The sequence below is a fragment of the Camelus ferus genome, chromosome 20, assembly GCF_009834535.1.
Source record: "Camelus ferus isolate YT-003-E chromosome 20, BCGSAC_Cfer_1.0, whole genome shotgun sequence".
Lineage (NCBI taxonomy): Eukaryota > Metazoa > Chordata > Mammalia > Artiodactyla > Camelidae > Camelus > Camelus ferus.
This window is the reverse complement of record NC_045715.1, coordinates 27,093,332-27,119,183: the sequence shown is the minus strand read 5'-3', so window position 1 is coordinate 27,119,183 and position 25,852 is coordinate 27,093,332. Positions and strand designations below refer to the sequence as shown.

The 25,852-nt window shown below is 46.6% G+C and overlaps 1 protein-coding gene and 1 long non-coding RNA gene across 5 annotated transcripts in view; one reads left to right on the top strand and one right to left on the bottom strand.

Moving 5' to 3' along the window:
- LRFN2 (leucine rich repeat and fibronectin type III domain containing 2) overlaps positions 1-3,432 on the top strand; it is a 169,129-nt gene extending 165,697 nt beyond the window's left edge. For 3 of the 4 annotated variants that reach the window (XM_032463015.1, XM_014564371.2, XM_032463016.1), the window contains exon 3: positions 15-3,432. In XM_032463015.1, coding sequence (XP_032318906.1) covers positions 15-990 — 976 coding nt within the window. In that variant the 3' untranslated portion in view covers positions 991-3,432. The remainder of the gene's footprint in view (positions 1-14) is intronic. The other variant, XR_004313575.1, reaches the window with a different exon arrangement.
- Positions 3,433-12,712: 9,280 nt separating this feature from the next.
- Positions 12,713-14,497, bottom strand: LOC116658272. The gene is made up of 3 exons (XR_004313576.1): positions 14,088-14,497; positions 13,670-13,822; positions 12,713-13,315 (listed from the first exon to the last, which is right to left on the bottom strand). It is a non-coding gene; the product is annotated as an uncharacterized LOC116658272 (long non-coding RNA).
- Positions 14,498-25,852: the final 11,355 nt, after the last annotated feature.

Below are 25,852 nucleotides of genomic sequence, written 5' to 3'. Positions count from 1 at the left end.
CGCCTACCCCCCAGGATGATCCCAGCCTCCAACAAGGCCTTCGTGGTCAACAACCTGGTGTCAGGGACTGGCTACGACCTGTGCGTGCTGGCCATGTGGGACGACACGGCCACGACGCTCACGGCCACCAACATCGTGGGCTGCGCCCAGTTCTTCACCAAGGCTGACTACCCACAGTGCCAGTCGATGCACAGCCAGATCCTGGGCGGCACCATGATCCTGGTCATCGGTGGCATCATTGTGGCCACGCTGCTGGTCTTCATCGTCATCCTCATGGTGCGCTACAAGGTCTGCAACCAGGAGGTCCCCGGGAAGACGGCTGCTGCCGTCAGCAATATGCACTCACAGACCAATGGGGCTCAGCCGCCTGCTCTGGGCAGTGCACATAGTGGGGCCCCCATGCCGGGGCCCCCCAAGGTGGTGGTGCGCAATGAGCTCATGGAGTTCAGTGCCAGCCTGGCCCGAGGCAGCGACTCCTCTTCCTCCAGCTCCCTGGGCATCGGGGAGGCCATGGGGCTGGGACGGGGCCCCTGGAGGCTCCCACCCCCTGCCCCCCGCCCCAAACCCAACCTTGATCGCCTGATGGGGGCCTTTGCCTCTTTGGACCTCAAAAGTCAGAGAAAGGAGGAGCTGCTTGACTCCAGGACTCCAGGCGGGAGAGGGTCTGGGACATCAGCCAGGGGCCACCCCTCGGACCGAGAGCCACTGCTGGGGCCACCCGCGGCCCGGGCCAAAAGCCTCCTTCCCTTGCCCCTGGAGGGTAAGGCCAAACGCAGCCACTCCTTCGACATGGGGGACTTTGCGGCTGCAGCTGCAGCAGCTGGAGGGGTTGCCCCAGGAGGCTACAGCCCTCCTCGGAGGGTCTCAAACATCTGGACAAAGCGCAGCCTCTCTGTCAACGGAATGCTCTTGCCCTTTGAGGAGAGCGACCTGGTGGGAGCCCGGGGAACTTTTGGCAGCTCCGAGTGGGTGATGGAGAGCACGGTGTAGGCCCAGGGCAGTGGGCATCCTGCCTCCCACCCTGCCAGGGTGGAAGAAGGGGAAAGCATCTTCACTGGCAAGTCTTTGTGAAGTCTCCATGGTGATGTTTACATCCAGGGACAGTTCTGTCTCCCTGTCAACGGCCTCCCCCTCCCCCTCCCCCACCACACCACCCACACCACCTTCCTAGGCCCGTCCCCCACCACCCATCGGGGTGTGCTCAGGGAAAGCGGACTCCATCGCTCAAATGTTGGACTGAGCCCTGAGTGTTTGGAAAGGCGGAACTCCTGCCTTTCTAATCACAAATGTAGCCTATAAGCAAGTGGCTTTGGATTGCTGATGGGTCCAGTGTTGTTTTTATTTCTTAGTTTATTTCTTCTACTTCCCAGACTCCTCTTCTGTCACATAGATAATGGAGAGTTTACACAAGAAAGTAGGCTCCCAGCAGCCCAGGTAGTGGGCGATCATTGCCAATTGAGAAGAGTAGGGAATGATTTGGGTTCCACATTTGTTTAGGGGAAGACTGGAGTCCCCCATGCAGACCCCTCATTATTTCCAATATTCTCCACACTTGGGAGGGGTGAGTGACCTCCCCTATACCTGACCCAGCTTCCTTTGCTTCTCAAACATGATGCCCCACACCTCACATCAGCTCAAACCAGAAGGGGAACTTCCAGGACTCCTATGTGTGGGAGAGGGAGAAGAGCTTTATGAGACATAGGGGCATAAGGGATATTAACTTTTGGAATTGCTTTGGAATTTTTGTCTCTTTTGGGGGAAGCTGAGTCAGGAAGTCCCCATGAATGTGTAGGGGACCAAGTGGGTTTCTCTTAAGGAAAGTTGGATTGGGGGGAGGTGGGGCAGAAAGGAGCCCCAGTCACAGAGTCCAAAGCTCTGAGTTTGGGTTCCAGAGCCACCACCGAATAACTGAAGACAGTGGGCAAGACCCTAATTCATAAAATACTGAGATCGTACCAGGTCTCCAACTCCCTCCCCGCTCAAAGGACTAAGTAACTCTTTGTGACTAAATGAACTGTAGGGTTTTGAAACCTGAAGAGGTGTTTGCGATCATCTCATCCTTAACCCTCTCTCTCCTTCCCCACAGAGTCTAAGGGACTTGCCCAAAGTCACACAGTGAGTTAGCAACCATGTGAGGGCAGGGACCAAGGCCGCTTACCTCCTGGTGGTGGTGTGTGAAATCCATTACCCTGTCTTCACCGTGGCTAGGGCGTTTCTGTGCCCAGAGTCTGTCCCTTGTTTGTTCCTGAAGAAGGTGTGGGACACGGAGACATGGAGGATGCCTTCCATGGATGCCATTTATGAAGAGGATGCGTCATGGAAATGACAGGATGGTGATGGGGGAGGGGGACACGGGCTCCTTTCCATCTGGGGATTAACACTCACGTCCCAGACAGTGGAGAGGGGGCAGAGGAGATGTGCCTGGGGAGAAGGACTTCCCCCTGCAGCTCTGTCTCTCCTGGTCTCCGTCTGTTCCAGGTCTCTCCTCACTGCCAACACACTACCTCTCCCTCGGTCTCCCCACCTCATTCTTTCCTCTCCTGAGTCTCCCCTATAGATCCCTAGCCTCTCTCTCTGGTTCTTCTCCCTCCTTCCACTTGCCAACCACACAGCCTACAAAGTGCACAGGTGAGTCCATTTCAGGCTGAAACATTCTGATGGGCTCAGGCCTGGAGCTGAGCTGGTGGCCCCCCACCCCCCACCCCACCCAGCACACACAAGGAGAGGCGGGGAGCTGTCTATGCAGGATTGCCTTCTGGCTCCAGCCCAGGAGCCTCCAAATCCCATCACTTCGTCCTTCCTCCCATCCTCCTCTCTCTCCTCACCTTCCCTCCTCTCCTGTCTTCATTCTTCTTCTTCCAGTGCCTCCCTGTCTTCCCCAGTCCTTTTCTGGTCCTGACCAGGCCATTAACATTCCGGGCCAGTCTCTTCCTGAGACCACAGGCTGACTTTCCAGGCCAGCCCCAGGACCAGAGCACAAGCCATCCGCAGTCCTGGTGGTGCCCTCAGCCTTAGGTGACTTGAAGGGAAATCTCTACTCCTCCGCCTTTCCCTGCTCCTTTTTCCTGCTGCATCTTTCTCACTCAACCTTTCTAAATGTAGCCATTGAGGAAGTGACCCCAAATACCACCTCACTTTTTGCCTTTGGGTTCAGACACTCAGAGGGAATGAGGTGGACGCCGGAAGGGGAGGAACCAACTGTCCTCGTCAGTGGCTCCCAGCTCTGTCGTGACATGATAAGTACTTGCGCTTGTGTTTGTCAGGTTTCTGACTTGGAATTTGGGAAAGCGACATCCCTGTGGGCAGAGTACAAATGCCAATCTTCTCCTTTGCTTAAAAGAAAATGTACAGTAAAATGTACAATTTTAAAAACAGCAACCAACCACACTTCTTGGGGGAGAGAAAAAAAAAGAACATTCCTGTGTCTGTGAATGTCTGCTGTTTATTTCTCTGGAAACACTGTGGTTTTCTGAAGGTGGCTTTGAGGTAGCCTTTTCCTGTACACCTGTGTTTGGTTTGGTACAGCCTGGTGAAAACCTGCTTCCTGCCAAGTTCATGTGCAAGATGGGAGCCTTCTGAGACAAGAGGGAGTGGGGCCACCCTCGGAGAAAAGGTCAGTAGAGGGTCTGGAATGAAGCTCCAGGCTAAGAAGGGATAGTCCGTCCCCAGCTGCCATCTGATACTCCATCCTCTCTCCTTCCAGCCCTGCTTCCTTTTTCCTGGACAATGGTCACCACCACACTTAGCCACTAGGGGCATCCAAGCACCTTCCACCCATTTTGGTTGAGCTCAAGATGGCATTTTTTTCAAAAGGGTCTTTTACTAGGGAACCTGTACCACAAACCGAAGCACAAACGCATGGTAGAGAAACAAATGAGCTTCTGGAACACAGCTTCTCAACCCTATCTTCCTCTAATGTCTCGATCAGAACTGTCCAAGAGGAATAAAGTGTGAGTCACACTGTAATTTTAAATTTTCTAGTAGCCTATTAAAGCAAGTATAAAGAAACAGATGAAATTAATTCAATAGTATATTTTATTTAACCCAACAAATCAAAAATATTTTCATTTAAATGTATAGTCACTATGAAATACTAGTAAGACATTGTACCTTTTTTTGGTACAAAGTTTGGAAATCTGATGTTCTGTCAATCTCAGTTCAGATGAGCCGCCTTTAAAATGCTTGGGAACCACCTGGTATCAGTGCGGCTCCACACGCACAACCACAGACTTGCAAGCACAGCTTTTGGAAGGGGAAGGAAGCTAACAGTTACTGAGCACCTACCGTTCCGGTCCATGCATTTCTCACTGAATCCTCACTGCAGCCTCTCGAGGTAAATATTATTATTCATTTTACAAATGAAGGGGCTGAGGCTCAGAGGGGTTAAGAATCTGTTCAAGGTCACACAGTAAGCCTGGCTGCAAAGCTTTAGCTCTTCCCGTGACGTCACACTGCCTCCCCTATCCTTTCTTCCTCCCTTCAACTCATTCGTTACAGATTATATTTTATACTGACGAAAGTACTCAAATTCATAGCTTGATCTGGAAGACCTTGGTTTGGCCTCAAGGCCTGCTAAAATTTTCAGAGTGTTGATTCCAGGCACTTAGTTAAGTGGTTTCTCCTGACCTCACATTAGCCTTTCTGGCCCTTCTTGGCTTCCCCCACCCTGGCCAGGAAAATTCCCGCAAGCTTCAGAGGGTCCTGCCCAGACTACCCCTGTGATCGTCCCTTCTCCTGGCTTGGTGGCCTCTAGGGGGTCTCTTGTTTAATTGCTTTCTACTTCCAGCCTCATTTGGTCCCCTCTGCCCTGAAAGTCTGTAACTTTGTCCCCTTAAGACAGAAAACCTCACAGCAGCTCACTCCAGTGACCAAACCCATCTTCCCACCTTCTCCTACCAGGATAGGTTCTTGCCCATTTGGATGCTCTTTCCTGACAGAAGCCTTTAGCTCTCTGACTCTTACAGAAGAGAGGTGGCTGATACACTCTGAGCCTGGCTGAATTATTAAGCTTTCTGGCAAGAGTTCAACCCCCTCTCCCCAAATTCTTGATAATGACATGTCCCTCAGAGTCCCCTCAAAAGAGATTTTTCATTTTGCCATGATTACAGTGTTGAAATCCCAAGAGAACTTAGAGTCACTTTTTTTTTTAAGGGCTATCATTTCTAATCAGGTAACAGAAAGGTCACTGTCTCAAACGTCCCCCTTCCCAAATGGGTAGTAGCTTTGCTCCCAGAGTCTGTGGATATCGATTTTTTCCTAAGTACCGTCTGAGTACTTCTGTGTCTTCTGTTTTCTGTTCTCAGTGTGTCTTCGGTAAAGGTCTCAGGGTTTCAGCAAACTGGGTGGGGCTTCCTCTGTTCTTAGAAATGTGGGGGTTTCTGCAAACTGCTGCTGGTAAAATAGACACTTACTTAGAGGAAAAGACTGTTGGTAGGCAGCCGTCAAAACCTGAACACACAGTTTTCAATATCACACCTACATTTCCAAACCCAGCAACGTTCCATGCAATGCAGTTGACAGCAGGAAAGGTAAGTTGTGACAAGAAGGCGTCTCACAGGTGAACACCTGAGGGTTCTACCTTTGCGTAATAGAATCAGACCCATCCACGCTGCTCTCCAAACATCTCAAAGGAACACTGCCCCATTCTCAGTTTAAAAATATCTATTTGTGCTTTCAGCCTTTAAACCAAAGATCTTAGTTCCTCCCCTTCCGTAATCTCATTTCAGGTTCCCCAACTCACAGCCAGTGAATGTTTACAAGGCTCATAGGTTTCCCTTCCTTGCAGTCTCTAACAGAGGGAAATTGATGTGCTTCCCAACAGACCAAAGAGGGGAGCTGACACCTCTCCACCTATCCTGTGATCCCCATCGCAGCTATTTGGCCTCTTCTGACAGGTGCAACAATCTTGCCCCATGTCCTCATCTGGGACACGTTTGGCATCTTTCTTCTGCTTCCTGACCCTGGGGAAATGGGCACAGACTGCAGGCTCTTGCCTGGTTATTTTCCTGTTCTTGTTAGGATAACTGATCTTCTGGTCCCTGTAGCCAACAGTCGAATGTACTCCTAGTGAATCGGAGGCAGCTTTCTCTCCACCATGTGCTGGAGTCTCTCCAGGGCCGAGGCAAAAAGCTCTCATGGTCTACTCCCTTCCTGAGATGTCAGTGCATCCTGCAGCTACCCACTTTGTTCCTTACTGAAGAGGGGGTGAATCTGGAATTCCATCCATCTCTAGGGGATCCCTAAACTCATCTGGTCCACAGCCAGTCAGCCTACTGACCAGCCCCCCACAGCCCTGGGCCCCTCTGCCCAGACTGCTCATCTGGCTCAGGGATGCTGAGCACTCCACCTCTCTCTCTGCTACCTCCTCTGGAACACGTGTTCATCAGTGCTTCCTGGCACAGCCAGCAGCAACTCTAGCTAGCATCTGTATACTTTGCAATGGTGAGTTTTCTTTCCTTTGAATCCCCAATGCTATATTCAAGATGTCCCCTCTTCCCCAAACCGCAGTTAACTCTGTTAGCTTAACTTTCCTGAGACTGTTCGCACTTTCTCATGACAAAAAAACTCAGAGCCCCATACCTGTCCCCTCCATTACTGACTTGGAATGTCCTGGTAACAAGCAAGTATCTTGCTCACCATTTGAGACCAAATACACAAAGAAGAGATTTAAGTCCTCAGTTACACCCAGTAATCTTGACTGCTCCCCTCCTGGGGTCTCTGTTGTATTCTTCCCACACATTCCTTCGGCGATCTCTGAAGGATACAATTCTGCCTGTCTACCCAGGATGGGCTGGTTGCCTGACCTACCTGGACTAATTATGAGAAAGTTCTTATCCCTTCATTAGGCTCACACAAAGTTGGCATTTTCCAAGTGGATGATGAGCTGTAAAATTAAATTGATAACAGCTGACATTCATTGAGTTTCTTATGTGCCACAGAAGCACTGTTCTCAGAGCTTGCTATAGATGGTCTCAATTTATCATCAGAAGAATTCAATGAAGTGGGTATTATTATTATCCCCACCAGGGAAGCTAAGGTAGAGAGGGGTTAAATAACTTGCCCAAGGTCATACAGCTACTGAGCGGCAAAGCTGGGTAAAACACTCAATAAATAAATTGATTTACACTGAAGTTACTTAAGAACTGCAGAGGTCATTAGAAATGCAGAGCTTTCTGGGTTTCATGTCAAAGGCCTGAATCCTGGCATGTGGACCCTGATTTTGAGAAAACAGAGTCCAGCAGAAAAAGTGAGAGAGGTGAAGAAATTGGTGCTGCGTGCAATTCAGCATGCATTGCTGACCTACTGTGTGCCCTGCACTGTGCCTGGTACCGAGAGAAACCAAACTAAGAGTGAAGGACACTGGGTGTGCTCTGGAGGCCATTTACACACTTCCCTGAGGGGCAGGGACACAAGCTGGTTTCTAGATCTCTGGATTTACAAAGATGGCCTGTTTTCACTCATTTTAAGGTAACTTACAGCTCTGGGGAACCCACCATTTAGGAGGAGACAGATGGATGGATAGATTGGCCACAAACCCAGGGTGGCACCTCTAGTTGGAAGAATTCACTAGATTTTAGGTTCCATAGGGACCGGCATGGCAAAGTGACTGGCTTTGGGTCCAACGGGCCCAGTCAGGACTGGAATCCCGTACTGGACAAGCAGGGGCAGAAGGAGGCAACTCCAGCTGTCCCAGGAGCTTCTGAGCTGGGTGAGACGGGGGATGAGACCCCAAAGCAGGCCTGAAAGAGGGCAGGAAGGGCAATTGCAAAGAACTGGAGGGTCCTGAGTAGCCCAAGGCAGGTGCAGTTGCTCCTGGGGAGGGGCCATCCGGTGGAAGGAGCTGGATTCAGAGTCTGTTTCTCGGCCTCAGTGTCCTTTCCTGTAGAGGATCAATGGTAAGTATAGACTTTGATAAGCATGCCTGAGGAGCACCATTTAGTTACACAGATCACACATCGGATTGGAAAAGGCAGAATGATAACAGTCATTTTTATTAATGATATGCATCATTGAAAACATTATTATAAATTACAGCATATTAGTGATAATATTAGGTAGCTCAGGTGCATAGAATCTCAGGGCTCACAAAGCTATTAGAGGTCATTCACTCCAGCCTCCCTCGATGGGTATTAGAATCCCCTGTTCAATACCCATGAAAACTGTTATTAATCTTATTACAGGCAAGAGTGTGCATGATGAATTTCAGAATTCACCCCAGGCAGAGAGTGGCTCCCTGTATTCCAGGCAGACCAATGCCTGATGGTTACAGCTCCAGATTCCTGGAGGGCCCCGGGCAGAACCATCATTCCTCCCTTCACGAGAAATCCAGAGCCCAGACAGAAAGCTCTCAGAGACTGATACACACAAACAGTGCTAGGAAACTAGCTATACAGCCAGGGCCCTGGCTGGGAATACCTCAGGGGTGGGGGTGCTGTTCCCTTTCTGAATCACCCCTGGTCTTCACGATGCCAAGAGAAGGAAGGAGGCAGGAGAGGGGTGGAAAGCACATGGGAGCTTCTGCAGCCCCTGATGCTCCTTTATGTTCTGAGCCCCACAGCAGCTAGCAGGACCCAAAAGATCTTATTCCAGATTCCCCAGTCCCTGCTCCCTCTTCACTCTTGTCCCCGGTGTGGTATAATGGCCAAAATTTAACAACCAGAGCTCTGGAATGACACCAATGCTGAAACTAAAAACCTCCCATTGGCTTTTCTTTATTCCTATGGGTTAACAGACTTCTTCCCTTCTAGGGTTTTAAATACTCATGGGAAGACTCTACCTTCCAGGTAAATCACCCAGGGAGAGGCAGGCTGTTCAGAGGATGTAGAGGGACATAGAGTGGGCTTGAGTCAGGCAGTGAGCACTTTCCAAGGGTGGTGGGATGAGCCCGGCAGCCCCCTGACCAGTGCTCTCTACCTCCCCTTAGCATCCCGGTCTCCTCCAGCTCAAACAACTTCCAGCTGCTTGAGGTGGGAAGATAAAAACTGGCTCCCAGTTTGGTCTTTACTTCTGAATCATCACATTAGTCCCAACTTCAAGAAAGAATGTTAAGAGAAATATTTCAGTCCATCTGGAGGTCAGAGGGGTTTGGCTGCAGTGTGCATAGCTGGATAGGCCCCTTGGGTAGAGTTGATAGTTCACACGCTTCAAGGGGAGCAGCAGGACACGTTGCTGGGGACAGGTGACCTGTGAACATGAAGAGCTCCGTTTCCTTGTTGACAGTAAGTGGGGATGACTGTGGGTCCGCCCAGAGGTCTGGGAGGAGGTGGGGAGGACCGTGACAGCAAACAAGTAAAGGGGCCCAATTCTCCCTTGATCTTTACACTTTTAAGCGTTCTGATGAGATCCTTCCTTCTGAGGAATCCTGCAAACAGCTTTAGGTTCATTCAGCCCTGACCTGTTAGGGAAGCAGAGGCTGTGACTTTTCTTGAGACTTTTCTCTTGAGCTCTATGGCCTTCCATCCTCTCTGAGGTTTATGGAGAGTAGGGGTCTGTTCCAGGCATGAGGAAACAGCATCCTCTTGCCTGAGCTCCCCAGCACCTTTGGTTTGGGTAGAAAACAAAATGGAGGGAGCCCAGGTAAGGGGATCTGATTCCAGGGGTGGTCAGCCAAGGTTCCTTCCCTGTTTCCAGCCTTATCTGCAGAATGGTGGTGGATGCACCATAACTGGAGACATTTGAGGTACAAAGTCAGCAGTGGAGTTAGAGAAACTGCAAAACATCTCACTATTACAAATAAATTCTTTCACGTGGATGATCATTCCTTCCATTCCTCACTTAAGATCTCCAATTTATACATTTATTGCTTTCCCCATTTTATAGATTTTCCAGACTGATGATGAAAATTGTCTGTTTTTTGCCAAGTTCTTACAGAGCTTATGAAGCAGAAGTGGGTCTCAAACTTTAAATCTTCTGATCCCACAACTGGGGGTTCCTTCACCCCACACCCCCAGCAGTCAGCCATCACAGTGAGGTTTGGATGCCACACAGGAAAGAAGGCAGCCAGAGGCAGGAAAGACCAGAGCCACACCAGCAGGTCTTGAAGAGGTGGACAAAGGCTTTGGAGCCTGGAGGGTTGAGAGATAGGGTGGAGAAGGGCAGCTCTGCCAGGAATTCCCTGTGGACTGGAGGCTCTCTCAGCCCTCTGGGGCCAGTCCAGCTCGGACAGACATCAGAAACCATCATCCCCTGAGGGCTAAGCAAGAAAGAAGGTGAGAGGGGTACCGGCAAGGATGAGTAAGGAAGGGGCGAGGGGCAGAATCAGAGGAGCAGCTGCGAGGACACAGCTGTGCAGGTCCAAGGTGTGGATCCAGCTCACCCACTGTCCACATCTAGAAGAGGGGAAGGAGCAGAGGATGGGGGCGGAGCTGCACATGGAGTGTCCTCATCGGCCCTCTACCTAGTGACGCCAGGAGGCCAGCAGGACCCGCCCAGAGTTGTCGTTTTCAGGATATGAGGGTTTGTGCCGTTTGCTTTGAGGCTCTGGTTAAAAACTAGTCTGGCAAAGACTCTTGATCCCATGTAGCAAGAGAAACATGTTGGAAAATCATGGCTATGTCTACATCTTCATTTCAAGGTCTGGTGAGGGAAGAAAGAGTTGGCTTCTCCATGAATGCTGGAGGCATTGGGGCACAGCCCCACCATCAGATCCCCTTGTCTCAGGTCTCCACTAGGGGCTGGCTGGAGACTAAATGAGTGGAGGATGAGGAAAGGTGATGAGCCCCAAACCTTACAGATTTTTCCAGGTGCACTGACCTGCCAGATCCTGTCTCTGGGAGGAGGGCTGTTGCACAGAAAGGTCTTTCAAAAGTTTTATGGAATTTGGGTTGGCTGTGAACCAGCTAGGGGAGGATGGACTCAGGACTCTTCCCTTTAGGCTGTAAGCACCATAAATAGGAAAACTCTTGACAGGATACAAGCAACTGTCCAAGCAGGAAAGAGGGGACTAGCGTTATTTACCAAATAGTATGATAAGCATCTCATATCTTTCATGTGTTATTCCTCATAATCCTCACCTATCCTGGTGATGCAGGGTTTAGATCATGCATTTTCTCCCTGAGAAAACTGAGACCCAGAGACATGACTTGCTACGGGGTCATATAATTAGGGGGAGGGCTGGATAATCTGGTAACTGGAGTTGCCCCAAAACCTATGGAACAGCAAAGAACATTAGAATTTCAGCAAATTTTCCGGAAGGTATCATCACATGTGAGCAATGAGGGTTGAGAGTGAATATAACATTAAAAAGCAGAGGACATAGAGAAATGCACTGAGCAAACAGTGACTTCTCTGTGCCAGTCCCGGTGCCTCCTAAGAGTCCTTAAACTTTATCCTAACAAAGTAAGCATTAAATAATCCCCAGATCCCTGGGGGTTTTTTTTGTTTGTTTTTGCTTTCTGTAGTGTGAGGGTCCGAGAGAGGGGAGGAGTACTATAGCCACAAGGCAAGTGCACTGCATACCCTCTCCCTCAAGGAAGTTGGGTCTTTTGCCCATTTCAGTATCCTCATCTGTAAAATGGCCACAGTGTCTCTCTACTGCCAAGGAGTACTGGGTTTGTTAATCACAGAGCTCTATATAGCTACAAATAACCCATCAGACTTGAGAAGTCACCAATTCATGATTAATGACATGGATCAATGACAACATTGTTATAAATTGTAAGACATTAATGATTATTAAATGCATATCAGGCCCACAGCCTCAGAGCTGGGGAGATCAGAGGTCTCCAAATCAGCTCTCCTCCACACATCAATATCCCTTCCAGACAGTATTATTCTGATTAAAAATAATTCAATAGTTCAATTCATAAGTCCTCCAAGAAGAGAACAGATGAAGAACACATGAACCATGCCCTGTGCTTCAGTGAGCTCCAGGTTTGTACAGACTCCACCATTCCTGCTCCTCAGAAGACAATTTGCAGAACACTCTGTGGTCACCACTGGGGTAGAAAAACACAGAAGCAGGGCCCCACATGGGGAGTCTTAGGGATGTCTGTTCTCTTGCCAAGTCAGCTCTGGTCTCCATGGCACACAGGGAAACAGGAAGGGGAGAGGGAACAGGGGCATCAGGCAACCTCTGAGGTCCCAATAAGTGGATGTTTCCTGTTCCAGGACTTTCACTCCCAATTGTGAGATTCAGGAAAGTTGCCCCGACTTCCCAGGGACACAGCATAAGCCAATGATGGGATACCCATACCCTCCCATTCCCACTCTAATGAGGACAACAACCCCCTCCCACCAGCCATTTGTTCCTGTACAATTCTTCCTTTATCCTCAATCAAGGATTAAAAGAACAAAGTTATAAAAATAGTAACTAATAAAATCCCGGGACCTCAATATGAATCACTATTTACCAGCTCCTACATCTTTCCGCATAACCTAACATTCTGGTGGATAAATTTGTTCCTTTAGTTCCTGCCTTATTACAATGCAAATACTCAGAAAACTCTTCCAGGTGTCTAGTAAACCAGCTGGTGCCAGGTCCCTAGCCGAGACGGTGATGAGTTTTATTCAAAGTGGGGAGGTAGGAGGACCAGGAGCACCCCTTATAACAGCCTTCCCACCTGCCCCTCTTTGCCCATTTTCCTGTGGCACAAACACCATCCACCTGGTTTTGGTGGGGAGAATAAAAGGGATCCAACTTTACCTGAGTCTTTACCCCTGATTCAGCATGCCAATCACAAGCCCCAGCAGCCAAGAAGGACATGAAGCCTTTATTAAGATTTTCCACTTGCCCTGTGGTCTGAGAGGCTTTATGGGTGCCTGGGTGACTGGCCAGGCCCCTTGAGCCCCCCAGGCCTCCCTCGTTGAATGGCAGATTCGAGGAACAAGATAATGCACAAAAGAGGGAGAATATACCCCTGTGAAGAGCCAAGTTTCCATGTTGATGGTAAATGGGAAAGCCTTTGGGTCAGAGCAGAGCTCTGGGACAAAAAGGGAAAAGAAGAGTGATGAAGGGAAGGGCCCTAGCCCAACCCCCTCCATCAAGGGTCATGTGAACCTTGACCTTGGAAAGAACCCTAACCCTTGAAGGCTTGGTTTTCTCCTGCAGCTTGAAATTCAAATCTCATTCCTGAAGGTAGAGTACAGAATATCTGGAAGGGTAAGGGTGTGGGCAGTGCAGGGAACAAAAGTCCCAGGTCCTCCAAGCAGTTCCTTTACCAGATAGCTAATGCCACAGCAGAGGCAGGGAAGGAGGGAGCCCAGAGAAGGTCCACCGGAGACTCCTGAAGGGTGCTTCCTAGTTCCTAGAAGATGGTGGTGTGGACAAAGGGCCTGACTCCATGCTCTTTGCTATGCCTTGACCGATGGACCCATCCTGTGGAGGTAAAAAGGAAATCAGGTGAAATTTAGTGCATAGAGAGGCTGGGTGGTGGGGAGTGGGAAGAACAAAGTTAACATTACAATAAGCAAGTCTTAGCACATCTGTTTTCAAGAGACACTCCCGTAATCACTTCCATTCTCACCAAGACTCTGAATTATCATTTTTATTTTGTCACTTCCCAGGTGAGAGGACATACTTACGACGGGGTTATTGTGTTTTCCACGATCACACAGAGCTTACACGGAAGTCCTTGGACTTGAGAATAAGATCCCTGGCCCCAAGCCTCTAGTTCACCAATCACAGCAGGAAGGGAGGTGAGAAACGGAACCAAAAAGCCAGGAAAAATACCCTCAAACCCTGGGTAAGAGGCCGACAGGGCGCACATTGTTGGTTTTGGGATGGGAGGGCAGCTCCGCCAGGCAGGTTGTTCTCCGAGTCCCAGGTTCCTTCCCGGCATTCAGGGGGCTCTCCTCCTTAGGATGGGAGAGTGGACTCCTTCTGCTAGAGAGAAAACACAAAGGTACAGGGAGAAATGTGCGGGTGAGGCCCGAAGTAAGAGGGAAGCGGCTCGGGAGGGGCTTCGGGGCCCTATCAACCACTGCCCGTTTCCCGTCTCCTGGCTGGACAGGAGCGCCAGGCCCCGAGTAGGCCAGGGCAGTGGCCCTGAGAGACCCTCCGGCCGCAGTATCTGCAACCGACCTAGGGTGAGGGAAAGGGTGCCCAGTTCTTCACAGCCTGGGCCTCGAGGGTTTTCCTGCATCCTTACAGCAGTTCTGATCCTCCTGGACCGGGGACCCTCATTAGGCTGTTCCTTAACTAAGTCTGCGTCCGGCCATCTGGGAGAAAATAAGCAACTGTGCTCCGCGAAATTAACGGCTCCCAGCAGCTTGGCCTCCAGCCGTTGGCCACGCCCACCACCCTCACCCTCCTGCCAGGCCTCCTCCAATCAGAGGCCCTCCTCCCTCCGCCCCGCCTTAACGGTGTGTATAGGGGAGGGGTAGGCGGGAGGGCTGTGCGCTTTCCAGAACGGTCCACAGTTTCTGACTGGTCCTAGACCAGACTTCCCAGACAGGAGTCGGGGAAGAGGACCCCTGGACTCCGTGGAGTTTGGAGGCTTCCGGGGAACCTCTCAGTCTCGAATGGCCCAAGCACTGTGGGTAGGTGTTGGAGTGGGGGTGGGGGAAGTGTGGGAGGGGACGATGAGTCCCCGGGCCTTCCAGAATGTACGTAGGCCACAGCATGGCGTCCGAGGGCAGTGGCTCTGGCTTTGTATTTAGCAGACCATCGAATCACATCGATAATGTGATACCTGTGATCCGGAGGCACCACTCAGAAGGCACTTGGCCTGAGGCCTCATAAGAGTTAGGGGCAGAGCTGCAATTCAGACCCTCCTAATGACAATTTCTGACCTTTTCCCACCACCCGGAGGCCTCTCACTATAAAGAAAATTTTAACCAGCCTCAGGCAGCTCTTGGGGACCCAGACTCATATAGGAGACAGGAGGGTTTGCCCTGATCCCCTGCTTCTGTGTGCTCCTGCTGCAGGGCTTTGAGGACCCCGGTTCTCACTCAGAGCCTAGGCATCCAGGATCCACCAATGGGAAAAGGTTGCTGAGCAGATGAGGATGCCTCTGACCAATGAGAAGAGAAAAACGTCTCAGAGGCTAATGGGAGGAGACCCATGTGTTAATGTTTATTGGGCGCTTTTGAAAGACTCAGTCCTGAAAAGTTCAAAAGCCATCATTATATTTGAGCATCCCATATTACTTATTTAAAAACTGAAATAGAATTCACATAACAAAGCTCACCTTTTTAACCATTATAAAATGTACAATTCAGTGGCTTTTAGGGCATTCACAATGTTATGCAACCATTACCGCTATTTAATTCCAGAACATTTTATCACCTCTCTCCCAAAGGAGACCCATACACATTAAGCAGTTACTTCCCATTTTCCACTCCCCTTAGCTCCTGGCAACCACTAATCAGCTTTCTGTTTTGTTGGATTTGCCTATTCTAGATGTTTTATGTAAATAGAGTCGCACAATATATAACCTTTTGTGTCTGGCTTCTTTTACTTTTCATAATGTTTTCAGGGTTTATCCGTGTTGTAGCATGTATTGGTACTCCATTCTTTTCAAGGCTAAATGTTCCATTGCTCAGATATACCGTATCTCATTTACTCATTCATGGTGATGGACATTTGGATTGTTTCCACCTTTTGGTTATGAGTAATTCTGCTATAAACTTTTGTGTATACATGTTTTTTGTTTGAACGTATGTTTTCAGTTCTCTTGGCTATATACCTAGGAGTAGAATTGCTGGGTCATATGATAATTCTATGTTTAACTTTCCGAGGGAATGCCAGCATACAGTTGATGAACCATTTTACATTCCTACCAGCAATATATGAGGGTTCCACTTTCTCCACATCCTCATCAACATTTATTTTCATTAAAAAAAAAATATATATATAGCCATCCTAGTAGGTATGAAGTACTATCTCATTGTGGTTTTTATTTGCGTTTCTCTTGCTGTTTGTTTCGTGACTTTTCTGACCTTGTTTTGTAAGGTTTGTATCCTTTAACATGTGTGGTCATTAAAGTCTGTTCTGTTAGATTATTGGTCAGTTAGTGGTTCATAAGGGCATAAGAAATTTCCCTGAAAGAAAAAATATCTCCCAGTCTTGCAGATGGAGTGTGTTTGTGTGCGTGTGTGTGTGTGTGCGTGTGTGCGTGTGTGTGTGTTGGGATGTGCATTCAACACTCAGCCAGTCTACATTTCTGCCTACACCTTCACTTCTTCTACAGAGCCTGAAAATCAGCCAGAGGTAAGAGCATAGGGCCTTCTCAGGTCTTTTCTAAGCATGTTCTCAGCCCTGAGTATGTGCATGGCCTTCTAGATTCCCAGAAATGTGTGGCAAATTTTTATAATCCTTATTTATCAAAGCATCTCATTCCCCAGCCTTTCCTCCCAAACCTTTAGGTTAGTCTGTTAGTTTCCTCAGCTGTTATTCCTTGTCTCAGGAAGCAGCACCTAATACATTTGCCTTTAAAAGTTTTGAACCAGTTTTCCCTGGGTAGCTGCCTCAACCCTGGGAATATTCTGAGTTAGGTGAAGCAAGGCAAGCCATTTGAGGCAGGTCTTCAAGGAACCACAAGACAGGTCAAAACAAAAATCACGTTTGTTTGAGAATAAGGTCTATTCTGTTCCCTCTGGTCCCAGGTACATACTGGGAATGCCAGCTGTTGTCTTCAGGACGCTGCCAAGCTGAGAAGGGGACATGGGATCAGGGTAAGTTAAAATGTCACAAAGCTCTCTTATCTAGACAACTGTTTTTTCTTGATTAATCATTTCTCTGCTTGAGTTAAGATTTTGGTTAGATTCCAGAGTTCTGAAAAAGCTGATTCTCACACTGTTTGCCAGTTAATTCATTGCTTTTGTGGAGAACAAACTTTTGGAGTTTCTACTCCACAATTTTTGCTTTTGTCACCTCCCCATATCCCTCTGAAGTCAGTACATATTAGGAGCTAAGTTCCTGAGAAGTTCAGTGTTCAAGGAACTCCTAAGAGCAAAGATGTGGCCCATCTGAAACTTGAGAGTGTCATTTCCTCCACATTCTCACCAACACATAACATAATCAGTTTTTAAATTCTAGCCATTGTAGAGTATGTGTAGTAGAGTTTCATTGTGGCTTTAATTTGCATTTCTCTAATGACTACTGATTTGAGTATCTTCGTGTGCTTATTTGCCATCTATCTTCTTTGGTGGAATGCCTCTTCAAATAGTTTGCCCTCTTCTTATAGATTTGTATGGTTTATTTTTACTAAGTTTTGAGAGTTTTTATATATTCTGTATTTAAGTCCTTTGTCAGAAATGTGATTCACAAATATTTTATCCCAGCCTGTAGCTTGTGTGATGCTATTTGTAGGTTTTCCAAAGATATTCTTTATCAGGTTCGGGAGGTTCCCTTCCATCCTTACTTTGCTTAGAATTTTTTATCAGGAATGGATATTCATTTTTTTAGAAATGATTTTTCAGAATCCATAGACAGGATCATATAACTTTTACTTTTTGGTTTCTTAATATGGTAAATTATGTTGATTGATTATTTTAAATGTTAAACCAACATTGAATTCTTGGAATAAATCCCACTTGGTCATGACATATTATTCTTTTACTATTTTGTTGAATTTTATTTGCTAATATTTCATTAAGAATTTTTATATCTATGTTTATGACAGATATTAGTCTTTAGTTTTATTTTCTTATGATGTCCTTGCCTGATTTTGTTATCAGGGTTATGCCTAACTTATAAAATGAGTTGGGGAATATTTCCTTCTTTTTAATTTTCTGGAAAAGTTGATGTTAAATGGGTATTATTTCCTCCCTGAATGTCTATAAGGTTCATCAGTGAAGCCACCTGGGTCCAAAGGATTTTTGTTTGAAGGTTTCTAACTACATGTTAAAATTTAAAGATAGACAGAACTAGTCAAGTTATCTATTTCTTCTTGCATAAGTTTTGGGAGTTTGTGTCTTTTAATAAGTTTGCCCATTTCATTAAGTTGTCAAACTTAATAGCCTGCTATTATCTTTTTATTATCCATAAAATCTGTAATAATGCACTTCTGTTATTTTTGATTTTTGATATTAATAATTTGTGTTTTGTCTATTTTTTCCTCGTTAGGCTAGCTGGGAGTTTTTTGATTTGAGACTGTTCTTTTCTGATATGGATGCCTAGTGCTATAAATTTCCCTTTGGATAATGTTTTAGCAGCATCCCACAAATTTTGATAATTTTTTGCTTTCATTTTCATTCAGTTATCCTATTTCCTTTGTCTATTAATGCTAACATTTGTGTCCAGTTCTAGTTGGTTTTAATTAATTGACTTTCCTCTTCATTATGGGTTATATTTTCCTGCCTCTTCGCATGCCAGGTTAATTTTTTTATGAGATATCAGACGTTGGGAATCTCAATTTACTAGATTTTGGCTATTTTTGTATACCTATAAATATTCCTGGGCTTTGTTCTGGAATGCAGTTAAGTTACTTGGAAGCAGTTCAGTCTTTGCTTTAAAAATTTCTCAGAGCAGCGTTTAGTCTAGGGTTAATTATTCCCTGTTTTTGAAGCAAGATCATTCTGAGTACTCTGTATACTTCTACATGAATTATGAGGTTTTCCAGTTCAAATAGCTGGAGCAGACACTGCTCTTGATTCTGTGAGAGTATCTGGCAGTCTTTCCTTTTATCCTTTGAGGAGGTTCTTTCCATGGCTTTGGGTAGTACTATGGTCTCAATATTTGTGTTCTCCCCAAATTCATATGTTGAAATCCTAGCCCCCAAAAGTAATGGTATTAGTAGGTGGGGCACTTGGGAGGGGCTTTAAGTCATGAGGATGGAACTCTCATGAATGAGATTAGTGCCTTTTAAGAGAGGCTCCAGAGAGCTTCCTAGCCACTTCCACCTTATGAAGGTACAGTGAGAAGTCTGAGAGCAGAGGAGGTCTCCCCCTGGACTGTGCAGGCATCCAGATCCAGAACCGTGAGAAATAAACTTCTGTTGTCAGAAGCTTCCCAGTCTTTGATATTTTTTATAGCTGCCTGAATGGATTAAGACATTAGTTAGTTTCTTCATGTATGTTCTGACCAGCATTCAGTTGAATACTTGAGGGGGACCCTCTGGAGCTCTCCTCTCTCCGGTCCTCTGTCCTATGAACTCTGTCTACCTTGGTCTCCTCAGACTCTCAGCTTCTCAAATCAGGGAGTCCATGGGGCTCTGCCTTGCCTCGCCCTCCCTGCACTGGGGCCTCGAAGCTCTCTCCAGGGCCTCAGCTGATGCAATGGTAGAGCTCATCTCATTTGTTTTCCAACTCTTCAGGATCACTGTCCTTCGTGGTTTGAAGTCTAGTCTCTTGAAAACCATTGTTTCATATCTTTTGTTCAGATTTTTTTGTTTTAGGTGGCAGGCAGAGTGAAGTCTGTCTTTTCCTCCATCTTTGAAAGGGCATTTAAAATGTTTTCTTTTTATTTCCACTTTTACTGCACTGAGATCAGAGAATTCTGTTTGTAATATTCCTACTATGGAACCTACTTATATTTCCTTTGTGATATAATATATAATCATTTTCAATGAATGTTTCATGTCTGCTGGAGAAGAAAGTATATTTTTTATTAAAGGGTGCAGCATTTAATACATATTTATGAAATCTAATTTATGATTCATGTTAGTTAAGTCTTCCCTGTTCATACTTATTTTTTGTTCATGTGCCCTTCTCATCCTGAGAGTGGTGTGTAAAACTATCCTATCATTATTGTTCCATCTATTTCTCTTTGTATTGCTATAATTTCTATTTTATAAATAGATGGTTTCTGTCTAATCTGGTGCATAGATAGTAATAACTCATCAATTTTATTGTATTGTAGATTGTGGCTTTTTACATTATAATATGTTTTTATTTGTCTTTTTTTTTTTTTTTTGCCTACATTCTGCATTTTCTAATACTAGGCTTACCCTTGTTTTAGAGTTGTTCTATTTAGCTGGCATAACTTTTCCCATTCTCTTTCAATTTTTTAGCCTTTGAATCACTTTGTTTCAAATGTTTCTCCTATTTATGGAAGAGATCAGAGTTTTCCTTTGTAAGATATTTTAAAAATATATATCTTGTATTAGGCAAGTTAATCTCCTTTACATTTATTGATATGACTAATACATGGGTGTCAGTTCTTTGTAACATTTTATATTATAATTAATCTATGTATTATGTTATGTTTACTTTGTTTCTATATATGGCTCCTTTGTTTTTTTTTTAATACAAAATTCTTTGATATTTATAAAAGTATACATTTTGACCTCATAGTTTCCTTTGCATTGCCATCTTTTAAAGTATCCTCCTCCTCCTTTTTCCTTACTTAACCTTTTACTATCTGGACTGTCAATTCTAAATGGTATCGTTTGATTCCTACTGTTCCCTGTGCAACAGTGATCTTATTCTACTTTCTTTTTTCTGTCTTCCTTCTTAGCTCAAATTTTAAGTTGCGTTTTTTTCTATATCAGAGCATATGAAATTTACAAACTATTTTCCCCCTTTGCTCTTGATCCTTGTTTAAATTTTAGATCTGCATGCTTTAGATTCACTATATGTACACTACATCCTCCATCATTCTTTTGCCAAGGATCCCCCCAGTCATCTCTTGATCAGATAGAATTCATCCTCTAACAGGTTATCCAAGAAGGGCTCATGTGCACAGATTCTTTCACTCTTTGTATATATAATTTATTTTTCCATAGCCTTGATAATTGAATGACAGCTTTGTTGCATATAAAATCTGTGGTTCACAATTTGTTTCCTTTCTTTTGGTTACCTGAAAATAATGTTCCATTCTTGCCTTGCTTTGTGGATTGCTCTTGAATATCCTGATGCCAATAGAATTTTCATACTCTTGTAGGTATTATGGGTATTGTGTCTAGAGGCCTTGAGTATGGCTTCTTTTGCCTTTAAAGTCTAATCATTTTATAGTCTGTGTCTCTGAGTTGATTATTCTCAGTCAATTTTCCTAGATGCATTGTTGGCCCTTACATAAATTTAGGTTTTCTCTTATTTCTATAAAAGATTCTTGAATTTTGTTTTAAAAATATTAGTTTTATTCTGTTGTTCCCTCCAACTTTCAGGGTTACCAGTGTTTTTGAACATGATAAAAAAAAAGGTGGAATATAATAGAAAAGTGGAGGAACTTGGTTTAGATAGGACCACAGATAGTTCATTTATGTCATGGGCAGGGAAACAGGGGGAGTGGATGTGGATGCTGACAGGTGGTGCCTAAAGAAGTGCTCTCCTAATCGCTTTGGCTTTTTCAGTGGTGAGGAAGCAAGACCTAAGCTCTCTCTAATTCCCCCCCACCTGACAAAAAGGAAAGAGATGAGTGCATTTGCCAAATTTAAATTTGTGTTCTGAATGTAAGTTATTTACCAAAATCTGTGAGTGATGTTCTAGAAGGAGCTCAGAGAACACTCAGTCCCTGGCCCTTCTACCTAGTGGAACACCCAGGGCTACTTGCTCCTGGGATTTGTTCACATCCATAGTGACTGAAGACAGCATTGATGGGGCATGTGAACCAAGGGAGAGGCCAGACAATCCAGAGGACTGTGTGGAAGGTGGTGGGGTCCTGCCCTATATTGCTTTAGGAGCAGTGAGAGAAAACACAGGGACGTGGACTTTGAGTGAGTATAGGAAAGAACTTTCAAGGACTGGGTGAAGATGTGTGAGGTAGTGAATCCTCTCTCCCGGGGAGTGCACATACGGTAGCTGAACATCATGATGTCGGGGATGTTGGGTTAGAGATTTGGTCCTCAGGGTAATTGCCAGATGGTCTCCATAGCAACTCCAAGTTGACTGTTCATCTTCTCTCTATATCTGAATGCCCTTTGTCAACAGCTCTTGTCCACTCTACCTTCAACATATATTCAGAACCCAGTCATTTCTAACTTCCTGCATCTGAAGCGCCCTGGACCAGGTAATGTTTTCTCTCTCCTGAATTATTTCATAGCCTTCCAGATGATCTCTCTGTTTCCTTCTTGGCACCCCTATTCTTCTACCCCAATCTATTCTCAAAACATCAGTCTGTTGATCCTCTTAAATTATAAGGCAGGCAGTGTCACTCCTGTGTGTCAAACTCCGTGTTCCCCAAGTCCTAATAATGGCCTACATGGTCGCATGTGATCTGCCCCTCTCCTCACCCACCTCTGACCTCATCCTCAACAGAGCCCCTCCTTGCCTGTTGCTCCCCACTTACATGGGCCCCCTGGCTGTTCCTCAGAGGTGCCAGACATGCTCTCTCTGCCTTCAAAGGGCCCTAGCAATTTCTTCTTCCTAGAATACTTCTGCCTCAGATATTTAGAGGGCTCACTTTTTTCTACTTTCTCCTTGGATTTCATTACTATTCAGAGAGGCTCTGCCTGTCCTTTAGAAAAAAGCACTCCCATCCTTTTACCTTCCTTTATTTTTCACAATAGTACTTACCACCCACATATGATATTTTTAATTTTTTGTTTATATTCTGACTGCCTTGCCTGACAATGGCTTTGTCTGTTTCTTCATTGCTGAATTCTCAGTGTCTAGAAGGGACCTAGAACAGAACCAGTGCTCAAGAAATATTTATGAAAGGAAAGAATAAGTGAATAGATGTGATAGTGTTTTCATAGGGGTGCAGGACAATGTGACAGTCAGCCAGGACTTGTCTCCTTCCTCCTGGAGGAAAGGGAAGGACCAAGGGTTTTATAACTTGATGGGGCTTTAAAATCTTACTGTGTTCCAGTTCCAGCAGAGATGCAGCAAACGCATGGCAGCCTCTGTCTCCCACTGACTGTGAAACCTGGGCAGAGAGCACCATACAGCTGTTTGAAGTCTCTGAACAATAAGTATCAGCAAGTGGATTAAGGGGTGGGTGGAATGAGGCTTCCAAGCACTACCAAACTGGTAGTGAATTGAGCCTCTTTTTCCCTTGGGCCTCCCCTGAGCAGAACTCAGCATGGCTTGAAAGTGAGCGCTTGGTGCAGAAAGAGAGAGAGAGGAAGGAGACCCTCTGATTCTGGTTAGAGCAGTGAAATAAAGGACTCCTAAAGTTTAAAGCATGGGGAGGGATCCCTGAGTTTCCCTTTCTTTTTTTTTTTCCCCCAGCCTCATGTCCCAGCCACCAGGGAGTCCATGGCAGGAGTAGGGGTGGCAGCTGACGTGGCTGTCAACATACAAAGGATGGCCAGGCCTCTAAGGAAGGGAAGCCTGTGCTCTCACCTCACAATGCTCTTTCTTCCTGCTTTGGGGGAGTGTCCCAGCGTTGGTCACCTCAAGGCTCCTGATACCCATCACTCTCACCTGCCACTTTGTAACCCAGATCCACGGATGTGGGACTGCACGTGCTCTTGGGGACCCAGCTGCTGTCATATCTGGGACAAATCAAGAAGCCTGGCTCCAGATCCCCCAAAATATTCTATAGCTGGGCTCTACCCATCACCCCACCTAGGCCCTGAACTCCTCAGATGAGCTGAGCCCAGCCCACTGGACCGAAGTACAGAGGGCAGAGACAATGAGCCACTGGCCTTTTAGAAATTGTCATGATCCCTGGGTCAACTGTGACTTCTGGGTCTGGGGAGTAGGGTTAAGCTGGAGCTTAAGGAGAGGCAGGCAGAGGAGGAGCTCTGAGATCTGGCCTTCTGGAATATTCCAAAGAGCACTGGGTGGGCCAAGCCATGGTATCTGTGATGAAAAACAGAAGCCCAGGAGGTGGGGCCCCTGTTAACCTTCCTTGGCCATTCTGAGACTCCAGAAAAGGAAGGTTCTTAGCACTGCAGAAAGGGTTTTATGAGTGAAGGGAGATGCTTGTGTTTCTTTGCACCTGTGCTCTGCCAGTTACTGCTTACTAAGCTCGGGACACAGGATAGGATACCCATATTCCACATGAGCAAACTGAGGCACAGAGTTTAAACAAACCTCGGTGTCCAAGGTCACAGCCTTGGTAAATGACAGGGCTGTGGAAGCCTTAAATGTACACATTTGCCTGTGTTGGAATTGACATATAACACAGACAATTCCTTAATTCCTAAAGTCCTGAATCCTAACACATGTGCCCTGAACTTTAAGAAGGCAGAGGCCAGCAGCAGTGTGAGGGAGACATAGAAACCACAACAATTCACTTTCAGTGTCTGGCTGGGTACAAGTCGCCCTGCCCTTGTGCTGAGAAGTGGAGAACCAGGCCCAGGCCCATTGAGGTCTTCAGAAGTCTCCCTGTGGAACTTTTCATGCCTCCAGCTGGTCCCCTTGTGTTTGAGGAATACACAGCTTGGGCAAGGATGGACTGGCCAGAGGACCGCCTGGTCCAAGGTGGCTCTCAGCTGAGAGGATTCATGGTACTTTTGGAGGGTCCCAGACCCACATGCCTCCTGATCTGCATATGATCACTACTTGAGGGGTGTGGCTGTCCCCCTAGACTGTTCCTGGGCTGGAAGTGGTAAGGTGGAAGGCAGGATGCTGTGGGGAGGGGAGCCCTTCCATCCTATCTGATCTCAGACCTGCCTCCTTAGTGCCCCACGCCTGACCCAGCTATATTTAGAAGCTCAAGTAACTAGATTGACTGCACCAGCTCAGCCCTCTTCCCTTCTGAGAACTCTGGAGGGGCCAATTCTTCATACCTTTTAATCAAGTCTTCCAGTTTCTCCAGGCAACCAACACAAAAGGCCTGGGCCCAGCAAAGGAGCTGCTTCAGCTCCAACACACAGGTTCTCTTCTCTGTTCTGCATTCTTCCAGGCTGGGTAATTACAGATCTGTCTCAGAGGCATTCTGTTTCTTAGCATCGGCTGCCAGTTTGTGTTAAGCTGGTCTCGCCACTTCTAGCTGGTGTTTCGCTGCAGAGTACTATCTCCCAGCACACGGCCGTCCGTGGTCTGCGCCCTGTATGGATGCCTTCATGTGCACACTAGTACACAACAGCGTGTGCCCTCTACATGCCAGGCCAAGCTGGTCCAGGTTCAGGGCCCACCACGGTGAATAGAGGGCAAGATCGCTGTGCCCCTGGAGTTTCCATCTTAGTGGCAGAAACTGTAAACCATGAACATGTCAGGTAGTGAGAAATGCTGAAGGAATTTCAGCGAAGCGTGAGTGGCTGGCTCCGGTGGCTACTTTATTTTTTTATGGGGGTGGGCCGGGGACAGGTGCATTCATGTTTGTGCAATTCTAATGATTACAATGAAAGCAAACACTTTAAAAGTTTCTCCTGTGCTTCAGTCTCTGTCCTATATACTTATGTTAACTAACTTAATCCTCACAACAATCTTACATGGTTATTGCATGAGTTCCTTACACAAATTACCACAAACTGGGCGGCTTAAAACAACAGAAATGCATTCTTTCACGGTTTTGGAGGCCAGATGTCCAACATCAGGGTGTCATCAGCACTGGTGCCCTCTGGAGTCTTAAAGGGAGAATCTATTCCAGGCCTCTCTCCTATTTCAGGTGGCTGCCAGCAATCTTTGGCACTCCTTGGCTTGTGACTGCACTCCAGTTCCTCCCTCTGTCTTCACATGGCCTTTCCACCTGTGTGCCTCCGTCTCTTCTCTTTTTCTGTGTCTTAAAGGATAGTCCTCATTGGGTTTAGGGCCACACTAATGCAGGATGGTCTCATTCAGAGATCCAATGGCTACTTTAGATAGTGTCATCAGGCTGCGCCTCTCCCAGGAGACATGGAATTCAGAAGGTCAAGCATTCTAGGCAGGGGGAACAGCAGAGACAGAAGCCCTACTTGGGAATGAGCATGCTGTGTTTGTAGCTAGAGAGCAGTAGCAGGGCTGGGGCGGGAGGGATGGTAGGATCTGAGGTCAGAGATATCAACAGGGGCCTGGTCTAAGGAGTTCAAGGTGCCAGACCTTGGACTCTGCAGTCACATTTCCTGGGCCCAGTTCCCTACTTGCCCACTTATCAAGGAAGTGTCATGGGCTAGCTAGAACTCAAAAGGACACGTCTGTCACCTGGAGCAGGAAAAGGAGG